The sequence below is a fragment of the Rhincodon typus genome, chromosome 20 (assembly GCF_021869965.1).
Source record: "Rhincodon typus isolate 14 chromosome 20, sRhiTyp1.1, whole genome shotgun sequence".
NCBI classification, from domain to species: domain Eukaryota; kingdom Metazoa; phylum Chordata; class Chondrichthyes; order Orectolobiformes; family Rhincodontidae; genus Rhincodon; species Rhincodon typus.
This window is the reverse complement of record NC_063351.1, coordinates 1,730,579-1,752,330: the sequence shown is the minus strand read 5'-3', so window position 1 is coordinate 1,752,330 and position 21,752 is coordinate 1,730,579. Positions and strand designations below refer to the sequence as shown.

At 42.3% G+C, this 21,752-nt stretch overlaps 1 protein-coding gene across 4 annotated transcripts in view; it reads left to right on the top strand.

The window, feature by feature from the left end:
- rufy2 (RUN and FYVE domain containing 2) overlaps positions 1-21,752 on the top strand; it is a 68,542-nt gene that overhangs the window by 12,141 nt on the left and 34,649 nt on the right. For 3 of the 4 annotated variants that reach the window (XM_048608942.1, XM_048608940.1, XM_048608939.1), the window contains exons 4-11: positions 1,262-1,363; positions 2,378-2,501; positions 4,307-4,371; positions 5,022-5,087; positions 9,957-10,026; positions 11,344-11,445; positions 12,207-12,323; positions 18,847-19,014. In XM_048608942.1, coding sequence (XP_048464899.1) covers positions 1,262-1,363; positions 2,378-2,501; positions 4,307-4,371; positions 5,022-5,087; positions 9,957-10,026; positions 11,344-11,445; positions 12,207-12,323; positions 18,847-19,014 — 814 coding nt within the window. The remainder of the gene's footprint in view (positions 1-1,261; positions 1,364-2,377; positions 2,502-4,306; positions 4,372-5,021; positions 5,088-9,956; positions 10,027-11,343; positions 11,446-12,206; positions 12,324-18,846; positions 19,015-21,752) is intronic. The other variant, XM_048608941.1, reaches the window with a different exon arrangement.

Below are 21,752 nucleotides of genomic sequence, written 5' to 3'. Positions count from 1 at the left end.
AGAGCATCCCTGTAACTCCTCTTTTACCATGGCTAACCCACCTAGCCTGCGCATCCGTGGACACTACGAGCAATTTAGTCCACCTAATCTACACATCTTTGGACTGTGGGAGGAAACTGGAGCACCTGGAGGAAACCCATGCAGACGTTGGGAGAATATGCAAACTCCATATAAACAGTTGCCCCAGGCTAGAATTGAACCTGGGTTCTTGGTGCTGTGAGGCAGCAGTGCCACCCCATTGAATGGGTGGTGAGTTTTGGAGCACTAGAGAAATGAACTTCATTAAGGTATTATAGGGACAAAGTTTTGATCTGGGAGGGATGTGATCCAGTTTTGGAGTGTCAAAGGCATGTTCTGCCTCTTGGGCTGGAGTTTGTAGCAGAAGCTAGATTGATGGATATGCTGCCAGCTACTGACTTTGCTTGGACCTGGTGTGGCCAGTGACTAGAGACAGCAGGCAAGCACCTAGAGAGTAGGGTTTCCAGCTCTGTCCATATTGGTGTACCTTTGTTACTCAGATTACCTCCAGTGTCATTCTTGATATTCAATTCAATCTTGCAAAGAGGTTTGGCAGACATAGCCCAGGCTAATTAAAATGTACGCTGTCGTATCAATCCGGGGTGCATGCAAGGTTATATATGGAATAAAACTCCCTTTGCACTGTTCACATCAAGAATTCCAAGGACAGATGCAGCACACAGTTAGATACAAAAGTAAAGCTCTATGTACTTTTTTGAACTGACGGTAAAGCTCCCCATCACAGTCCCTATCAAACAGTCCCAGGACAGAGACAGCATGGGGTGAGGCACAGAGTAAATGCCCCTCTGCCCTTTCAATCAGAAAGTAAAGCTCCTGTACTCCTTTTTTATTTAAATGGAAAGTGAACCTCCCTTGACATTGTCCCTATCAAACTCACCCAGAACAGGGACAGCATGGAGTTAGAGACAGAGTAAACGTCCCTCTAGTCTTTTTAACTGAAAATAAAGCTTCCTGTATGCCGTACCCATCAAACGTTCCCAGTACAGAGACAAATTGGAGTTAGATACAGATTAAAGCTCCCTCTATAGTGACCAATTCAAACACTCCCAGGTGGGTACAGTGCAGAATAGAGGAAAATCCCCTATCTGCACTAAACAATGAAACATTCCCAGGTGAAGTGAAAGGAATGTCCTATTCCCTATGCCACTCATGTCTTTTTTTCCTCCTTGACGAAGGAAATGGTGATAACATAACTGATGGTTTTGCCCTCTTTCTTGTGCAGGACCCCGTTGGGCCGAGCTCGTGCTTGGTTACGACTTGCCATGATGCAGAAGAAGCTGGCGGATTATCTGCGATGCATGATCATCAGGCGGGATCTGTTCAGGTATTTCCTTTTCTGTTTGTCTATTATGTAATGTGAGAATTGTAAGAGTCTCTGCATGTATGGGCAGGTTGTTAAAGTGATACTGGATGGGCTCTGGCTTGTGCCTGCTCCATGTTGTGGTTCCCTCTTTGAGTTGTGCTATCAATGAAGTGGTAGAGCTTTATGTTCTGTGTAGGGAGGTTCACTGGTGACACACAGCCCTTTTTTTTCACCTGTAGCTGCCTAGTGATGTTTGGTTATAAAGGGGCACCAATTTAAGACTGATAAGGAGGAATTTCTTCTTTGAAGGTGGTGAATCTTTGAAATTCTTTGACACAGCTGTGGGGGAAAGAGTGCTTTTATCAATTTAGAGTTGATACAAATTCATGATCAGTAGGGGAATTTAGGATTATGGGGAAAAGGCAGGAAAGGGGACACGAGGAATGTCAGGTCAGTCATGATTCTTTTGAATGGTAGAGCAGGGTCAGGCCCTATTCTTGTTCCTACGTCTTATGGTCTTCCATGCACCTGTTTCTTCTCGAATTGAGTGCGACTCATCTGGCTGGCCCCATCGTTGAGATTGTTTCAGATCAGTGTTGATAGGTTTGCACATGGTTTGAGATTGATCTGTGCTCCCTGAGTCAGGGTTCAACTAAAAGGCCTGTACTGAGATAAGTGAATTGATCCTGGTTGCAAGCAGCAATGGGACTGTAGGACAGAATCTTCTACAGTTTGAGAAAGCCGCCATGATGGGTGAGAAAAAGAAGGTTCGAATGCTGATGGCTCTGTGGTGGAGCAGGCTGTATGTCCGTCCATACAAATGGAGAATCACACCGGCAAGATACAAAGTATTGTTAGTAACCAAACTCCAGCAAGTTATTACATTGGGACAGAGGGAGAGAACATTTGAACATGGTCTTAACTGAAATAGTTGGTAAAAGTGAAACTTTATTCAGACAACTGCCCTGTAATGTAGTGGACCAAACTGAAAGGTGAGACACTAAGTCATGGTCCTGTGTGCTACTTTGATTACAGTGAGTTTTATGAGGAGCATGCGGTAATGATGGAAGAAGAAGGGGCAGTGATTGTTGGACTGCTTGTCGGACTCAATGTCATTGATGCTAACCTGTGTGTCAAGGGAGAAGACCTGGATTCACTGGTAAGACTATTGTCAATATTAATAGTTGACACTGAATCTGAAATCCATTGCCATTATTGCCACCTTGCTGGCTGGTACAGGACAGCAGATCTGTTGGCTCAGTGGCATTGGTTTCTTGAATTCTTTCTTGAAGGTGCTGACTCAAACTGGGGGGCCTTTCCTGAGGGTGCTCAATGGATTATAAACTAAGTTAAAGGTAGCTTTGATCCTTACTGTGAGAAATAATATTCCAATTAGTTACACTTAATTTATTTGAGAATTTATTTAACACTGTTAGATAATGGTGGCTTTTACTGGCAACAGTTAACCTGGCTAGATCTTCATGGAGTCTAGTGTCGGAAATTTATTTTACGTGAGGTATGAGATTCCAACTGAATCTGATGTCTTCACTTTTGCAATAAAGGTCATTGAATAGTAATCAGGATCAGTAACCGAATTCAGGCTCAGTGGTGACTGTGTAAGAAAAAGCACGTTATCTGCAAACAGAAACCACAATATGCTCCATAGGACTCAGCAATGTTAATTTTTTTTAGGGATTTGTTTGGAGAACTGAACATAATGGGACATTAGAGAGACCGTGAATGTTATGAAAGTAAAACATGCTATAGAATTAATGAAAGAGAGTCTCAAGTAGGTATATAGACCAATAGAAAAGCAATGGATTAACAGGGTGATCAGAACTAGTGTGGAACTCAATCTCCATATTATCAAACTAGAATGTTGAATTCAGACAAAAATTCAAACAGTTCAGTCCAGGACCACAGTGGCCAAAAGAATCAGTACTGTCATCTGAAAGACATTTCAAATCTGTTGGTCTTTGATGGGCTGAAGATAAGGTCAATCCAGGAACTGCAAGGCAATGAGTTTCTCAAATGCTATTTGGTAAAGTATTAATCGTGGAATTATGGCACTGGAGTGCAGAGGCATCCTTTAGCTCATCTTGTCCCAAGCAAATATGTTCTGTATTAATTGTTATGTCCCCTGGTTCTGTATCAATCTCACTGTGCCGCTGTCTCCTCTTGTACTAATCCCGCTGCGTTTTATTCTTCCCCTGGTTCTGTATTAATCCCAATGTCCTGTGCTGCCACTGCACCAATTTAGTTGTTTCAATCTCCAAATGTCACTGGGAAACTGTTCTAACTCCTGTGGAAACAAAGAAGATTCTTCCTGCCTTATGCTGACTGGCATGTAGATGTTCCATTCTCGAAGGATGGGAGGCTACGGGGAATATATTGTGAGGTTCAGGCCATGTTTCTTAATTAACGTCTGACAGATATCAATAATAAAACTGGTATTCAAGTAAGTAAGCAAAAGAGGAGTCCCATCCTTAAACATTTAAAATAAGAGGCTGGCAAGCCCATAATTAAGAGGGTCTAAGGTTCTGTTTTTGATGCTGGATGGTGTTCTGTTCACTCCTCTGAACTAGATTACCTATAAGCATAAGTTGATATCTCTAAATTGGGAAGAGGCATCAGTTTTTTTTCTCCTAATCTTGAATTCAGGAACCCTGACCCTGACACACATCATTGTTAGCTGAGGATGAGATAGGGGCAGCCTCGACTGTTGTCTTAACCTAGCCTGTATAGTAAGATGCTAGTGCTAAACCTTCCAGCTCATTTGGAGGATGCATTTGGGTAGTGGATGTGTCAATGATCAATTAACTTGGTATGTTCAGAGGAGGAGACATTACATGTAGAATGCAATATGTCAACTGAATCTAGAGACCAGTTATTCTAGTAACTGGAATTCTGCACCTGGGTATGAACCAAAGGCATAGTCTCACCTCATTCTCAATTGCCCTACAGGTTGGAGTCATTGACTTCTCCATGTACCTGAAGAATGATAATGACAGCAATGGATGCTGTGAAAGGTAATGCTCACAAACAAAAACGAATCTCGTTCTCACCAATCTGCATATGATTGCACCTTATTAGTAAGAATCTTCTATAAGTAGCTGCAGGTAAATCTGAGGTTGTAGACTTGCTCGCTGACATCACCCTGCTCGGTAACATTGTCAGTATACCTCTGGTGCCATCACAACCCAAGCGACAAATCATCTCAAGCTTTGCAGGTAAAGCTCCTAATTGAAGATGTGTTTCAAATCGCTGAACCACAAATTCTGATCCCAGTGGGTCACTGACCTGCACACACTGACCCGGGTGGATCACTGACTCCTAAATATTCTAACTGGAGTGAGTCTCTTAGCCTTGTTGCAATGTTTGTTCATCTGAGACAGGAACCTATAGCAGTCCACTGCTGCACTGATCTTCCAGGCTGTGAAATATTGAAGAATATTACAGACCCACTCCTCCCACCACCCCCACCCCCCATAACTTCTGACAATGCTTCTACAATCAGTTGTTGAAACATTAAGCATTTGCATAGATCAAGGTTTAGTGACGATGCCCATGAATGTGGAGTTTATTTTGCATTCATTCTTCCACCTTGCATTGTGAAACTAATTGAGTTACCAGTGTATATTCTTCTTTTGTGACGTTCTTGGAATTATCTTCCATTCAGAGATGGACAGATCGCTGCGATTCTGGATCAGAAGAACTATGTGGAAGAACTCAATCGACAGCTGAGGTAGATTCCTATGTGAATGTTTGATCTTTGCTTCATGCTGGAGGCAGTAGCCCTCTGTTTTGTAAATCAAAAGGTTTTCGATTTTAATGGGCTGTGACAATACAAAATGATTTTGAAGTTGGTTGTAAATTCTCACACCTCAATCAAGGCACTACATGTCCAAGAACAGTGGTGGGAACAACAGAGATACCCCAATCTGTCTGTTTGAAGGTAGAAGTTCAGTATTTGTGTATATAAATGTATACCTATTGAAATTTACTTATTTTCTTATTGGACCATGGTGTACCTGTTGAAATTTATTTATTTTACTATTGTACCATGGTCACCTTTCTGTTAGATTTCTGCCACAGAAAAAAGTGGTTAAGTGCTCCCAACTGTTACCGTTTAGCTTTCTTAATTAGAATGTATTGGAAGTACTTCAATCAGTCTCATCAATGTCACTTTCTATTCATCAAGTGTAGCATAGAATAGAATCCCTACAGTGTGGAAACAGGCCATTCGGCCCAACAAGCCCACACTGACTCTCGGAGCAGCCCACCCAGACTCGTTCTGTCCTTATAACCCTGCATTTCCCATGGCTCATCCACCTAACCTACACATCACTGTAATGATACCAGTAAATGTGAGAGTGTAATAATGTGAAAAATATTCTGATTGAGGTCATGGTGAAGTTTGCTGAAAAAGACATTTTGTTGAAGCTTTTTGTTGTGCTTTCATCAGGACACTTCACCCAAAAAAAACCAACAGAGGGGAAACAACATTTATGGATGAGAGTGCTGATTGGTTGGCATTTTGGTAGAGACATTTCCAGGAAAATATTTAATGTTAAAAATGACTGACCATATAATATGTTTTCTATATATAATTCAAAATAGATGTTTTTTAAAACAGTTTTGCCTTGCACCTTTAGGACACTTCCCCAGAAATAAAAGTGTAAAGGGAAAACTATATTTTTATCACTCAGCAGTATACGAGTTCTATACTACCAACTTAATATGAGCCAGTAGTAATGGAATGTAGAATTAACAAGAATGTTGCCAGAAGAACTGTAGAATTATAGAAGCCCTATAATGTGGAAAGAGACTATTTGGCCCATTGATTCTGCACTGATCCTCTGAAGAGTATTCCTCCCAGACCCAGCCCCCTACCCTGTGCCCGCAACCCTGCATTTACCATCCACCTAGCCTACACATCCCTGGACTGTACGGACAGTTTAGCATGGCCAATCCACCTAACCCACACCTTCTGTGGGAGGAAACTGTAGCACTCGGTGGAAAAGCATGCAGGTACAGGAGAATGTGCAAACTCCATGCAGACAGTCACCCGAGGCTGGAGTTGAGTCCCTGGCTCTGAGGCAGCAACGCTAACCACTGAGCCATCATGCCGAAGGAGAAGGGGTTCAAACAAAGAATGCAAAGAGTCAGATTTTCAAAATATCAGCTTGGTAAAATGTGCAAAGTGCTTTTCACAGGGATTGGTATTGGATTCAATCTTACTCCGTATATGGAGGGAAAAGATGAGAATTGAATGAATAGCATTGACGTTTGCAGGGACTTGAGTGAGTGTGGTAGAAGCATAGAAAATAGGTCCAGGAGTAGGACAGTTGTCTTTTCAGCATCACCATTCAATATCATCATGGCTGATCATGCAATTTCAGTGTCCCACAGCCTCTTTCTCTCCTTACCCCTTGATCCCTTTAGCCACAAAGGGCCATGTTCGACTCTCTCTTGGGGGGGAGAAAACCTAACGAACTGGCTCCAGCAGCTTTCTGTACTAGAGAATTCCACAGATTCTGAGTGAAGTTCTTCCTTATCTCAATCTTGAATGGCTTACCCATTATTTGACTGTGAGCTCTACTTCTGGACTTCCCCGAACAGTAAAAAGTAGAACGGTGAAAGAACAACAGGGAATATCTGTACTCGGGTGCAAGGTAAGAGATCTAATGACAAAAAGTTTTGTGGCAGTGGGTAAAGAAATACAAAATGTGTCCAATCAGTGTGAATGACTGGATAACAACTGTCAAAGGCAAAAGAAGAAATAAAGAAATGAGCCAGCAACGATCCATGAAACAAAATGGAGGTGGAGGTTATGATCAAAAGTTGATCAACCTAAGGTTGAGTGGAGACTAAAATGTCCAATCAAAAAGTGAGGTGCTGTTCAAGCTTACATTGAGCTTTGCTGGAATATTGCACAAGTCAAGGTCAGAAACATCAGAATGGGAACAAGGTGAAGAATTAAGATAACAAGGTGCAGAGCTGGATGAACCCAGCAGGCCAAGCAGCATCATCGGAGCAGAATTAAGATGACAGGTCACAGGGAGCTCAGGTTCGTGCTTGGGACTGAACTGACTCAAGGCATTCTCCCAGTCTGCAATGTAGAGGAAGCCATATTGTGAACTGAGAATACAGCATAACATAATACTGTTCAATGGGGAGTGCACCAGACATGCCAGGAGCAACACCAGGCATACCTAGAAGAATTGTCAACCTGCTTAAGCCACCAAATAGGTCTACTTGTCTGCTAGACAGCATAAACAGCAAGTGAGAGAGCTAAGCGATTCCACACCAATGGGTCAGATCTAAACTGTTCAGTCCTGCCACACTCAGTTGTGAATGATGGTGGACAATTAAACAACACACTGGAGGAAGAGGCTCCACAAATACCTTCATCCTCCATGATGGAAGAGCACATCATACCAGTCTTCAGCCAATTCACTCCAAGGACAATTACTCCATGATATCAAGAAATAGTTTTGGATATGGCAAAGGCTGTGGGCATTGACAAAGTTCTGGCAACAATGTGGAAAATTGCTTGCAAATGTCCTGAGCGCACAAAGCAAGATAAATCCAATTACTTTCCCAGTTGTGTACTCTTGATTTCCAGTAAGGTGTTGGAAAGTGTAATCAATTTTGCTAATAAGCAGCATCTGCTCACTGACATTCAGTTTGAGTTTTTGCCAGGGCCACTTTGGCCCCTGACCTCATCTAGCCTTGGTTCAAACAAAAGAGCTAAATTCCAGAAGTGACGTGTGAGTGACTACCCTCGACATCGAGCCACATTTGACTGAGTTAATCATCCAGGAGCCCTAACAAAACTAGAATCGGGGAAAACTCTGTTGGTTGGAGTCATACTTGGCAAGTAGGAAGGTGGTTGTGGACGTTGGAGGTCAGTCATCTCACTCCAGGACATCTTTGCAGGAGTCCTTCAGGGTGGTGTCTTAGGTCCAGTCCTCTTCAGGTGCCTCAACAACAACCTTCCCTCCGTCATACGGTCAGAGGTGGGGATGCTTGCTAATGAGTGTACAATTTCCTCACTGTTTGCAACTCCTCAGATACTGAAGCAGCTTATGTCAAGTAGAACAAAACATGATATTATCCAGTCTTCGACTGAAAATTGGCAAGTATCATTCATGCCAGGCAATGACCATCTTCAATAAGTGACAAGCTCATCACTGCCCCTTGACAGTCAGTGGAGTTGCCATTGCTAAATCCCTCACTATCAGCACCCTTGGAGTTACTATCGACCACAAACGCGACTGGATTCGCCATATAAATATGATGGGTACAAGAGCAGGCCATAGGCTAGGAATACTGCAGTGAGTAACTTAGCCCCTGATTTCCCAAAGCCTATCCACCATCAACAAGGCCCAAGCCAGGAGTCTGGAATACTCCCCACTTGCTTGGGTGAGCACCTGTCCAACAACACATTTGACATTGTCCTGGACAAAGCAGTTGGTTTGATTGGCTCTGCATCCACTCCACCACCACTGATGCTCAGTGATGTGTACAATCTACAAGATGCACTGTAGAATTTCACCAAAGATCATTAGACAGCACTTTCAAACCCATGACTAGTTTCACCTAGAAGGACCAGGACAGCAGATACATTGGAACACCACCATTGCAAGTCACTTCCAAGCCACTCACCATCTTGACTTGTATTGTTTGATCGGAATGCTGGAATTCCCTCCCTCGTGGCATTGTGGCTCTAACTACAGTATGTGAACTGAAGCGGTTCAAGAAGGTAGCTCATCACTGCCTTCTCAAGGGCAATTAGGGATAGGCAATGAATGCTGTCCAACCAATGATGTCCAGGTCCCACGAGTGAATTAAAATGAATTGAAAGAAGTAGAAGTAAATTGCTATATCACTTGGAAAATAAAATTTTAGGCTTAGAGTAGTGAGAAGGCATAGGGTGAAAGTAAATGCTGCATCTCTTGTGCTCTCCCTGGTGCCAAAGGGAAGGAGTATTGGGGTAACTGTGAAGTGGACCAGGAGGAAATGTTACTTAGGAATACCGAAAGGGGAAGATGAATTTGGTGATGACATCACGTTCCAGTGCATTGATAGTTAAACATTATCTGGGATCATTGCTCAGGCATTCGCTGAAGGCATCTTTGACACTTGGGCATTAGCTTCTTGGAGGGGGAAGGGATCTTTTGACACAGGCATTAGCTGGGGGATGTTGTCGACTCTTGGGCATTAGCTGAGGGTGGGGGAGGTTGTGATAATAGCTTTGGTTTGGAATGTAAACTGGCAGTGGCCATTGACACCAACTGCAAAAGTGAAATTGCTTTGCTTTGCACACTTGATAAGTTGACTACGTGTCTCCTTTATCACAGGGTAGGGTTGCTGTTTATACAAAAAAGAATTTAATATTCATTTTTGTTAACAGAATGTACACGCAAATTCAAAATGAGCTCCAAGTGGACAAGAACCCCATCCCCTGATTGAAGTTACTAAAGTTATCTTGTAGATTAAATTCATGATAAACTATTTTTGGCCAATTATCTCTTCCATTTCATACTCAGCACACCTCCAGGTTATTTCATTGAATATATTAATACTATTCTTTGCATCTACTTTTCAGTTCAACAGTTGGCAGCCTGCAGGGCAGAGTTGACTCACTTGAGAAGGCAAACTCTAAACTAATTGAAGAGGTATTGCTTCTAAGTTTTTGCTTTTTAACATCCTGTGATGTTTAAACATTTCATGCTTTCAGTCATGTCAGAGATTTTACGTTTTAAATAGTGAATATTTTAAGATGATTGCTATTACCTTTTGGAGTGCTGACGTTTATAAAAGTGTTGGGTGTAGTTCAGTCCCCATCTGTTACATTCTGGGATGACTTGCACATGATGGAGACCCACTCTACTTGAAGATTACTCAAGAAGTAGTGCTGGTGCTCTGTTGGCATAATTTATCCCCTTAAATCCAGGTGTAATGCTGTTATATTGTACACTTATACACAAAACTCACGGTTTCAAAAAGAAGTGAAAATCTCTCTCTCCGATATGATGTGCTAGAATTGGTCAAATGTGGGGTCTGCTTATACACAGTACTTAAAAGAGCTTAATGACATTGAGGAGAATGAGCGCAGTGGTTTCTGGCTACTGTCTGCTGTCTGATTTTGGGCAGAACAATGGCAGATAAAATGCACTGTTATGATGAAATTCTGGGAGATCTAATAAGGGAAGAGTGTACACAATGAATAGTAGGTCCTTAGGAGTACTGAGGAACAAAGGAGCTTCTGTGTGCAAGTTCATTGATCCCAGAAGGTGTCAGCACAGGTGATGAAGGTGTATGAGACGCTTGGCTGCATTAGCTGGAGTGTAGAATATAAGAGCACGGAAGTCTTGATACAACTTTATAAGACATTGCTTAGGCCACGGTTGGAATACCGTGTGCATGTCTGGTTACCACACATGAAAGAACGTGATTGCACTGGAGAGGGTGCAGAGGAGATTCACCAGGATGTGGCCTGGGTTGAAAAGTCTGTTTTGAGGAGACACTGGATAGGCTGGGTTTGTTTCCTTTGGAGCAGAGGAGGATGATGGGGTCGGAAATCTGATTGAAGTATACAAAATTGAGAGGCAAAGATAAGTTAGATCATGAGAATCTCTTCCTCAGGCAGATGTGTCTAAGATCAGAGGGTGTACGTTTTTAAGATGAGGAAGCGGCTTAGAGAAGCACTGAAATCATTTATTCACTGAGGATGGTAGAAGTATGGAATGTACTGCCCTAGACGGTTGTGGAGGCATGTTTGAAATGTCAGGGCATAGTTGGCAACAGATCAAGTGCACATAAATGGGATTAGTGCAGTTAGGAGTTTCAGTATAGATATGGTTGGCTGAGAGGCCTGTTTCGAGGCTGTATGACTGAGTAGGAATGTAAGGCGATGCTATGTACTTTCAATACGTAAGTATAAGTAGAAAGTTGTGCTGAATTCTGACTATCTGTTGCTCTCTTCCTTGTAGTTGGCAATCGCCAAGAACAGCATAATTCGATTGCAAGAAGAAAATGTTCAGTTTCGCAATGAAAATATCCAAATGTTAATGAAAACCCAGCAACATCTGGAGGTGTGTGGGCTCCAGACTGTCGATGTGTTGCTTCAAAGATTCATGAAAACAAATAAAATTAGGATGCAAAACCTGTCTCCGCTTTGCCTCCCTCTCTTCATACTCCTCCCAATCTCAACCCCCCCCACCCCCAAAACATTTGAAACCTTTCTCCCTTACCCTCTCCCACTTCCTGCAAAGTTTGACTTGTGCCATCCCCTCCTACTCATTTAAATACAGGCCCCTTCTATGTCAAATTCTTCTGTCCATTATTTGTTCCTTGGCCCATCTCCAGACCCCCCCCCCCCCCCCCGCCTTCAGTTCCATGCTCCCTCCTTGACCTGAGTCCTTTCTCTGAACCCCTTTCTCAACTTTGTTTTCTGTTCTCTTCCCGCTCCCCGCCAACCTTCCCTCCCACCCTTTTACAGGTGAAGTGTGCTTGAGTAGGGAAAAGGAACAGAGGTTATGTATGAATGGGAGTGAGTGTAGGAGTTGGGGTTGTGAAGGAGGGTGAGAGAATGTATATTTATGATATTGCTAGCATGACCTGTTAATACTGACTCATGTGAATACTGACTACCAAGTGAAATACCATAGTTTGCCTGCTCCTTCTGCTCTGCATTGCAATGAAAATTGCCACAGGTATGAGGAGGAGTAAATTTAGCTTGTGTGCAGTTACTGGATGTGGGGAACTCTGCAGAAGTGAATCCTTTTCCAACTATATTCTTGCAGCTACTCCTTGTTACTGCATCTTTGTCTCACAGAAGCTGTTATCTATTTAGCTGGTGAAACTGGATGTGTCTGCGGAGCTGGAGACTTACAAGGGCACCAGGCAGGGACTGGACGACATGTTCACTGAGGCCCGGCGACAGCTGAGGGAGGAGTCACGTATGCGTCAGGTGTGTGACCTTTAGCTGATTGCCTTTCATGTCATGGTTTCCTGCAGATGGTGATTGCTTAGAATTCCTATACTAATCATAGGTCAGGCACTGACTCCCATTGTCCTCGTGTGCTACTAGTATGTTGTCCTCTTAAAGTGAACTTCCTTCACACAGTCGTTCTGGGTTATCTCTATACATTTCCTCTATCAGGTTGCCCCTCTGAATTCTCGAGGAAATGATGACATTTCAGAACAATAAAAGATAGATATTGAGCAGATCCCCTGTTCTGATCTAAGCAGGTATTAGGAGAATGAAGACATAGCCAAAGGTTGGGTCTTAACAAATTATTTAATGTGGGAAGGAATGTCATAATCTAGATGGGATCAGGAAAAGGTTAGGGTGGCTATGACTGATGGTGAAAAGGAGGAAGTAATGTACTTTGGCCACAGTTATGAGTGGAACAAAGATGCAGCATTCTCACAGTTTAGGGGAGAGAGCTCGAGGCATTTCATAAACCTTTTTATGTGAAGGCTTTGTTTGTTGTCGCTGCCACTACAACTCCAGAGCACCCATTCACCACATGTGCAAGCCCTGCCATTAAAAGTCATACTTTTGAATTGAAAAATATGCTTTAAGACATTATAGTGACTTTGAGGAAAGAAGCGAAATTACCTTAGCGAGATTTGCAGATAACACTAAATTAGATTGAAAGGCAGGTTTCAAGAGGGATGCAAACCATTTAGAGAAATATTGATAATTAAGTGGTCAAAAAGTTGGCAAATGGTGAATAATGTGAGAAAATTCAGAATTATTTATTTTGAAAAGTAGAACAAAAGAACAGTATATGTTTAAATGGAGAAAAACTGCAGGCAGCTACAAGTTAAAGGGACTTGGGAATACTTGTGCATGAAACAAACAGGTGCAGCAGGTAATCAGAAAGGCTGATGGAATGTTGACCCTTCTTTCAAATGGGTTGGAGTATGAGAGTAGGGAAGTCTTACTACAACTATACAAGCTGCTGGTGAGACTACATCTGGAATACTGTAAGCAGTATTGGTCCCTTCGTTTAAGGAAGGATATTGTTTCATTGAAAGCCATTCAAAGAAGTTCACCAGGATAATCCCTGGTATGGAACGATCCTCTGGAACCAGAGGGCATTATCTGAATAAAAGGATGCTGAGGTGAGGATGAATTTCTTCTGAACGTTGGGAGTCTTTGGAACTCCTTGCCACAGAGAGCTGTGGGCGCAGAGAACTTTTTTGTGCTGCGATTTTGATCAGTAGGGGAATCTAGGATCATTGGGGAAAAGGCAGGAAATGCTGGATCAGCCATGATCCAGTTGAATAGCAGAGCAAGTTCAAGGGGCGGAATGATCGACTTCTGTTTCTGTTTCTTATGTAATTTAAATTGGATCCATCAGGTTTAGATCTAAAATTATTAAATCAGCAACTAAAAAGAGGAGTTGTGCAGTGATAATGTCAGTGTGCCTAGTAATCCAGAAACCTAGACTTAGGTTCCAGGATCTTGTGTTTGAATGCTACCATAGATGGTAAAATTTAAATTCAATAAAACCTAGAATTGAAAGCTAACCTAGCGGAAACCTGGTAACCAGTCAATTGTTATAAAGAGAAAAGCTATCTGGTACACGAGTGCCCTTTATGGAAAGAAATTTGCCATCCTTGCTCAATCTGGCTTACATGTGACTCCAGCCCCACAGCGGCACAGTTGACTATCAACTGCTGTCTGGCCAAATAGGGATGGTCAATGAATGTTGGCCTAGCCAACAAAATGCCCACATCCCATGAACTTTTTTTTAAACAAATGCACTAGCTGCCCACCATAGAACAAGTGGCCTGATGACAGATGTGGGAGGACAGAGGGGTAAGGGAGAGGCAGCAATAATGGGTACACCACTTCTGGGTTCCAGGCACGCAGTGATAATACCAGTGACAGTGGGCTTGCAGCTGAAGTGTGTTGGTCGGAGCAAACCTTAAGTTTTTCCTAATTTCGTTCCTGAATACACAACTTTCAATTTATAGATTAAACTCTCAATTCTTAATTTCCCATGTCAGACGTTTCTCCTGAATTATCTTATCAGATCATTCTGACATTCTAAGCACGTTGACCAGACTACCCTCCAATTTTCTAAATAAAGTAAATAAGAGGCAGTTTTGTACAACTTTCTAACCCCTTAAATATCAGTTTAAAAAGTCCTGGTGTATCTGTGCTTTACCCCCTCCAAGGCTAAAAAAAATTCTTCCCAAAATGCAGTGTCCACAACTGAATGAAGTTTCTTGGTTTCTGTCTGGAACTTACAGGAAACGAGCTATTTTGGATCTGTTAATGCGTAATAGGGTAGGATTAAATAATTAATGATAAAAGATCATCTAGATAAAATTGAGAAAAATATGGTAGATTTTTGTGTTCAATTTGAGATTGAGAAATGCAGCCCTGAAACTAGTGTCTTGCCTTGAAATGGCTTTTATTTAATTTTGTTATGGACCAGATCAAACCCCCTTCATACATATCAAGGAGATGGTCTAGACCCTAACTTTTATTTTATTTAAAGGCAAACTTAAGGTGCTATGTTCCAGATGTAATTCAATTGGTTACAATTCTCGGCTTTAAGAAAAACCCACTTTATTCTTATCCTACAGTTAATATACAAACAAAGAAGGAAGAATTGGTATAATTTTAACTCTATTGGAAAACTTAATGGAATAATAGATTATAGAATCCCTACAGTGTGGAAACAGGCCCCTCGGCCCAACAAGTCCACACCGAACCACGAAGCATCCCACCCAGACCCACCCCACCTATGCCACACATCCCTGAACACTATGGACAATTTAACGTAGCCAACCCACCTAACCTGCACATCTTTAGACTGTGGGAGGAAACCAGAGCACCAGAGGAAACCCACGCAGACACTGGGAGAATGTGCAAACTCCACACAGACAGTCACCCGAGGGTGGAATCGAACTCGGGTCCCTGGCGCTGTGAGGCAGCTGTGCTAGCCACCGTGCTGCCTTTTTTATTTAATAACTGAACAGCAAGTGTTCCGATATACATTCGTTTCTGTATTCCCGTGCAAATTGGGTTATAGAAAATCATGCTGTAGAAATAACAGGACCTATGGGAAAACAGGGTTACAGGCAGACCACCAAAAAATGTCGTTTGAAATTGCTCAAAAATCTCTCAAAAGCCTAATACAAAGGATAGCACAATTTGAATAAATGTTTAATTCATATCTAATAATTAAATAAAAGTAAATTTAACACAATGCCTTGAAAAAATGTCAAGATGATTTGATGGAGAGGAGATTTTGAGGTTGTTCTGTTATTAATGCAGGGGCTGAGGGTCATCGTCGTCGTCGTTGTTGTCATCATCATCATCAGCACCTTCAGGTGCAGTCGTGGTTGCAGGGTTAGGGCAAAAAATAGTTCATCCAGAAGTTGGGTGGTGTGGTTCATTGTCTTCTGACTGTTTCTTGAGGGTTGGCTTAAAAAAGACAACTAGTTCTTGCTGCTTTGCCCTTTTTCTTCTTTCATGAAGAAGCTGTTCATAGGGTGCCCAATAAGATCTTATTCCACACACTGCTACCATGCTGCATTCTGCATTGTAATCATTGTCCTCGAAGAGCTGCAACTGCTTCTCAATTTCCCTCAGAAGACAAAACCGAAGTGGAAAGCTCTCCGGGTGCTGCATCCTGGACTACTTCATCTTCATCTCCAGCTTCCACTTTCCCCCTCAGCAACAAATTGTAGATCAGCTGTAGAGAGGTCTTCACAGTGGGACTTGAGCAGCTCTCCAACATTCTTCCTCTCCACTTCTTCAAATCCAGCTTGCTTTGCAAGATCAATACAATGTTCTTTGATTCTTGAGAGCTCCTTTAACGGATCAAAGGTTTTAAAATCATGAAAAAAGTCTGGGAGAAGCTACTGCCAAACTGCATGTAAGCAGTCCTCACTGACATCACCCCAGGCCTCCATGATAATGTCAATTGCATACTTGATGTTAAAATCTTCCAAAATTGAAGAACACTGTCCTTACTCCCCCTCAGCGGCTGCAGTCAACCTCTTAATTGTGCGCCTTAAATATATTAAGCTTTAAAAGCTGCTATTGTACCCTGGTCCATGGGTTGATTAAGAGAGGTTGTGTTTCAGGGTAGAAATAGCACTTTGTTTTCATCACCAGTGATGGGAAGATGCCTTGGTGCCTTTATCCAGGATGAGGAGTCTTGGAATCAGAATTTTTTTTCCTGCAATACTTTCTAAAAACATCTACCAAAACATCATCAGTAAGGTCAGGAGAAACTTGCCCTGTCATTCCAACCTCTTTTGCTTGACCTAAAGTAGATGCCTAGAGTAGACTTAAGGTAATCTTTCAAGGCTCGCAGGTTGGCTTTAGCTTTAAGCTTGCAGCTTAAGCTTTAACTCTCCATTGGCATCCAGCAGCACAGTTATATGATCCTTTGCCACCTTAAAGCCTGGAGCATGTGCTTCATTCGTAGAAATGTAGGATATTGATGACATTAGCTTCTAGTATAAACCTGTCTCATCCAAATTGAAAATTTGATCTAAGTTGTAGCTTTCTTGGTTGGTTAATGTTTTTACTATGGGAGGAAATGCCATTGTATGCTCCTTGTCTGCACTGGCAACTTTGCCACATAACTTTACATTATGAAAAGCATAGTGGTTCTTAAAACCAGCAAACAAGCCACTGCTGGCACTAAAGGCCGGCACATCTGCAGGATTTTCAGTTTTTTTTTTAAAAGATCTTGGGGCGGCACAATGGCTCAGTGGTTAGTAATGCTGCCTCAGCACCAGGGACCCGGGTTCAATTCCACTCTCGGGTAACCGTCCGTGTGGAGTTCGCACATTCTCCGTGTCTGCATGGGTTTCCTCTCCGTCCAAAGATGTGCAGGCTAGGTGACTGGCCATGCTAAATTGCCCATAGTGTTCCGGAATGTGTAGGTTTGGTATATTAGCCATGGGAAATGCAGGGTTACAGGGAAAGGGTAGGGGGAGATGTCTGGGTGGGATGGTCTTCGGAGGGTCGGTGTGAACTTGTTGGGCCAAAGGGCCAGTTTCCACACTGTAGGGATTCGATGATCTGCATAAATTGATACGGCTTTCTCTTTTATGTTGAGAAAGGTGGACCCAGATCGCTTTTTCATTTGATCTTCTATCCACACATTTAGCTGCTCCATCTCCTCAAATTCCTTTGTTTGTGACATCGCAGATTTGCTAGCACTCAGTCTTGTTGCAGCAGTACATCTTACTTTAATCTTTTCTGCATTGTCTCTAATGGCGCATAAGGTAAATTCCTTTATTGCTATTACAGGAACTATATCACATGTTCTCTTTTTCACTCAACACTTTATAACAGCTTCTCCTCCAGGTTTATAGCCTTTTGTTATGTTCACCACTGCAATTTTATCATCAGGATGCTTCTTGCTAACGTTCTTGTCACTTTGCTGTATTACCCACTAAACTCTGAGGACAGAATTTGCAAAAAAAAAGACAAAAACCAGAGTGCTGTACCTCTCTCGGAAAGCACTCCACAACAAAGTCTGCGAAATGATCACGTGGAGGTTCTTTTGGCACTAACAGCCTGCGAAATGATCATGTGATGTTGGTGCATACTGCTCCGTGCCCTGATGGAATCCCGTTTATAGCTAACACAAGTGCATGTTTTAGAAATAGTGTTCCGCTATTCGTCAGTCGCGTTATAGCCAATTCGTGTTGCTGGAACGTTGCATTTATAGGAGAACCAACTAGTAACATTCCATAAACATACCCTTGGCAAAGGCAAATTCAGGAAAATAGATTCTCCTATGCAGTGTTTCTCTAATCCAGGGCAACAAGATAAACTGAGAGCAAGAATTCCTATCTTTTGCTGTGGTTGAGAGAGATGTAACAGCTTCCACAGCCAACTTTAAAATCCCCTAGCTACTGAAAGTAACCTAAACCTCTGGTTCTGTGGAGCCTAACTCCATCCATTTCATGCTGCTTCTGTTGTTCCAACTTTAAAAAAAAACCCCAAGGCCTCGAGCTGTTTAGTTTACTTTATTGGCTTGGACAACATAGCTTGTCACTTATGGCTCAAAACCTCTCCAAAAAAAACTCGGACAAATACCCACCTGTCAAAACCATAATATTGTCACATTATGAAAACAATAAGTAAAAAGTGCCATGGGAAAATGGTTTAGACAAAGATAATACATTCAAGCAGAGTCATAATGGTTTTGTGAACGGGGTATTGTTTCCAAAACACATTCATTCTTTAAGCATCTACAAAGTCTGTTGATCTTATTCTTACCTTCACCCTTTCCGGACCCCTCTCTGTTACCCCATCATTCCCTGACTGCTCCCTGTTTCTCTTTCCTGGCAGTTTCCCCATTTTCCTCTTATCTCCTTTCCTAGCTAAACTGCCCCTTTCCATCCTTGACTTTTCTTCCCCCTTCCCCATCGCTTTTCTCCCCTGTAACTTCTGGGTGAATGGTGACGTGGCTGAGGCTTCCCTTATTGCTTGGCAGGATGTGGAGAGTGACCTTTTGGTACAGATAAACATGAAGCAGGAGATGGAGCTGGCCATGAAACTGCTGGAGAAAGATATCCATGAGAAGCAGGATGCACTGATTAGCCTTCGGCACCAGCTCGAGGAGGTGAAAGCTATTAATGTGGAGATGTTTCAGAAGCTTAAGGTAAGCAGCTTTGAGTCATATGCTGTTGATTTCCAATATTGTGAGAATTTAAAAACATTTTAACATTTTGAATGTAAGCATTGAGATGACCAGTTGTTATTGCAGTAAAGCTGTCTTGTATGCAATATAGTCTTCAGGTTAAGTGGATACTTCATCCTCTTTTGAACTCCTAAATTCACAAGAGCATAGCTCAACCCATCAAGTAATTTTGATCATTCTGGTAAATCTGTTTCTCTCCCTTCAAGGCCAATAAATCCATCCTAGGGTAGTCCTCTGAACTGCTTGCAGTAATCGGGATCTGTAGGTGCAGTCTTAATGTGGTTTTGTATAGCAGCAGCATAAATTCTACCCTCATGTATTCCATTCTTCAGATACAAAGGCCTGAATTCCATGAAAATATGAATATTTTCTGTACCTGTTTTGGAATTTTAATGATCTTTGTACTTTTTCATAATTTAGAAAGTACTGTTCTATCCTATTTAAGTCTAAAGTGAATAACCTCATGTTTGCCCATATTGAAATCCATTCACACAGGCTCATATATTTAATATATCAATGTCTCTGGTAGCTTTCTGCCCACCCACATTCCTGTTTTTATTGTTCATTCATGGAACGAGGACATCGCTGGCGGTTGCCCTAATGTGGTGGTGAGCTGCTGCCTTGAACTGCTGTCCATTTGCTGTAAGTAGACCCACAATGCCATTACAGAGTGAATTCCAGGATTTTGATTCCATGACACTGAAAGAATGTCAATATACTTCTAAGTTAGAATACTAAGTGGCTTAGTGGAGAACTTGTAGGTAGTGGCGTTCCCATGGATCACCTTGTCCCTTATAAATGATATTCATTGTGGGTTTGGAAGGTATTGTCTAAGGAATCTTGGTGAAATTCGGCAGTGCTTCTTGTAGATAGTGGAGGGAGTGAAGATTTGTGAATGTGGTTCCAATCAAGTGGGTTATGATGTCCTGGAAGGTTTAAAGTATTGGCAAAGATCTGTAGCTTGGGTTGTGGATGAGGTTGTTGACTTGCTTGCCAAGCTGGCTTGTTTTTGTTCAGATGGCTCGTCACTGTGCTAGGTGACATCATCAGTGGAGCCTGCGATGAAGCGATGTCATTCTACTTTGCTTGGAATTTATGCCATTCAGTCTGTTATGGTGAGTACTGTCATTTCTGGTTTTGATCTGTATGTGTTTATAAATGAGGTCCAATTCTATATGCTTGTTGATTGAAGTATGGGTAGAGAACCATGCCTCTAGGAATTCCCGTGTGTCTCTGTTTGGCTTGGACTACTGTGGTTACTTTGTTCCAATTAAACAGATCGCCTTTGCTGTCTGAATGTGCAAATATTAAGGAGGGTTCATCATGCCATTTTGCTGCTAGCCGATGTTCGTGTATTTTGATGGCTAGTGTCCTTCCTGTCTGTCCGATGTAATGTTTGTGGCAGTCATTGCATGGCATTTTGTAAACCACGTTCATTCTGCATGTTGTGGGAATGGGTTCTTTAATCCTTGTAAGTGTTTGTCGTAGAGTGGCTGTGGGCCACCATGATTCCAGGTGGTCTGGGGAGTCTTGTCAGTTCCGATATGTTCCTGATGTAAGGAAGTGTGGTGTGTGTGTTAGGTCGTACTGGTATCCTCGTGTCTGTTATGTAGGCATCTATGGATGAAGTCGCGGGGATATCCGTTTAAGGTGAGGATCTTGTGCAAGTATTCTTCTTCCCAGCGTAATTCTGGAGTGTTGCAGTATGTCCTGACTCATTTAAATAGTGTCCTAATGCAGCTCTGTTTGTAATTGTTGGGATGGTTGCTGTGGAAGTTGAGGATTTGATCAATATGGGTTGCTTTTCTGTATACTAAGGTTTGGAACTCCCCGTTTGTCGGTTGTTCTACCTTAACATCCAGAAACGGAAGTTGATTGTTGATTTCTTCTTCCCTTGTGAATTTAATCCCGGTGATTACGCTGTTGATGCGGTGGTGGGTCTTTGCTAATTTGTTGCGTTTAATGACAAATGTGTCATCTACATACCAGATCCACAGTTTAGGTTGAATGTGGTGGAAGGTAGTGTGTTCCTAGTCTTTGCATGACTGCTTCTGCAATGAGTCCTGAGATGGGTGACCCCATGGGTATGCCAGTGATCTGTTTGTATGCTTGACCATTAAAGACGAAGTGTCTGGTGAGGCAGATGTCTAGTAGTTTGAGTATGTTGTCATTGCTGATGGAGTTGCTGGTCTGCGTTGCTGTTTCCTCTAGTAATGTGGCCAGTGTTTCTTTGGCTAGTGGGATGTTAATTGATGTGAATAAAGCTGTGACGTCAAAGAATACCATAACCTTGTCGCTGATTTTTATGTTCTTGAGGGTGTCAAGGAAATCTTGGGTTGAGTGGATAGAATGAGGTGATCCATCTAGCAGGTTTTTCAATTTCTGTTGTAGGTCCTTAGCCAGTTTGTACGAAGGTGTGCCTGGTAGGGAGACAATGGGTCTGAGAGTGATGTCTGTCTGGTTTATGTACTTTAGGCAGTCCATAGAAGCGGGGCTGTTTGAGCCCTCTGGTTTCGTTCTCATGAAGTCTGTCTTGGTTATCTGCCCTGCATTCATTAGTCGCTTCAGTGTCTGGGTGATCTTATCACCTAATAAAAACCGAAAGAACTGTGGATGCCGTAAATCAGGAACAAAAACAGTTGCTGGAAAAGCTCAGCAGGTCTGGCAGCATCTGAGAAGGAAAAAACAGAGTTAACGTC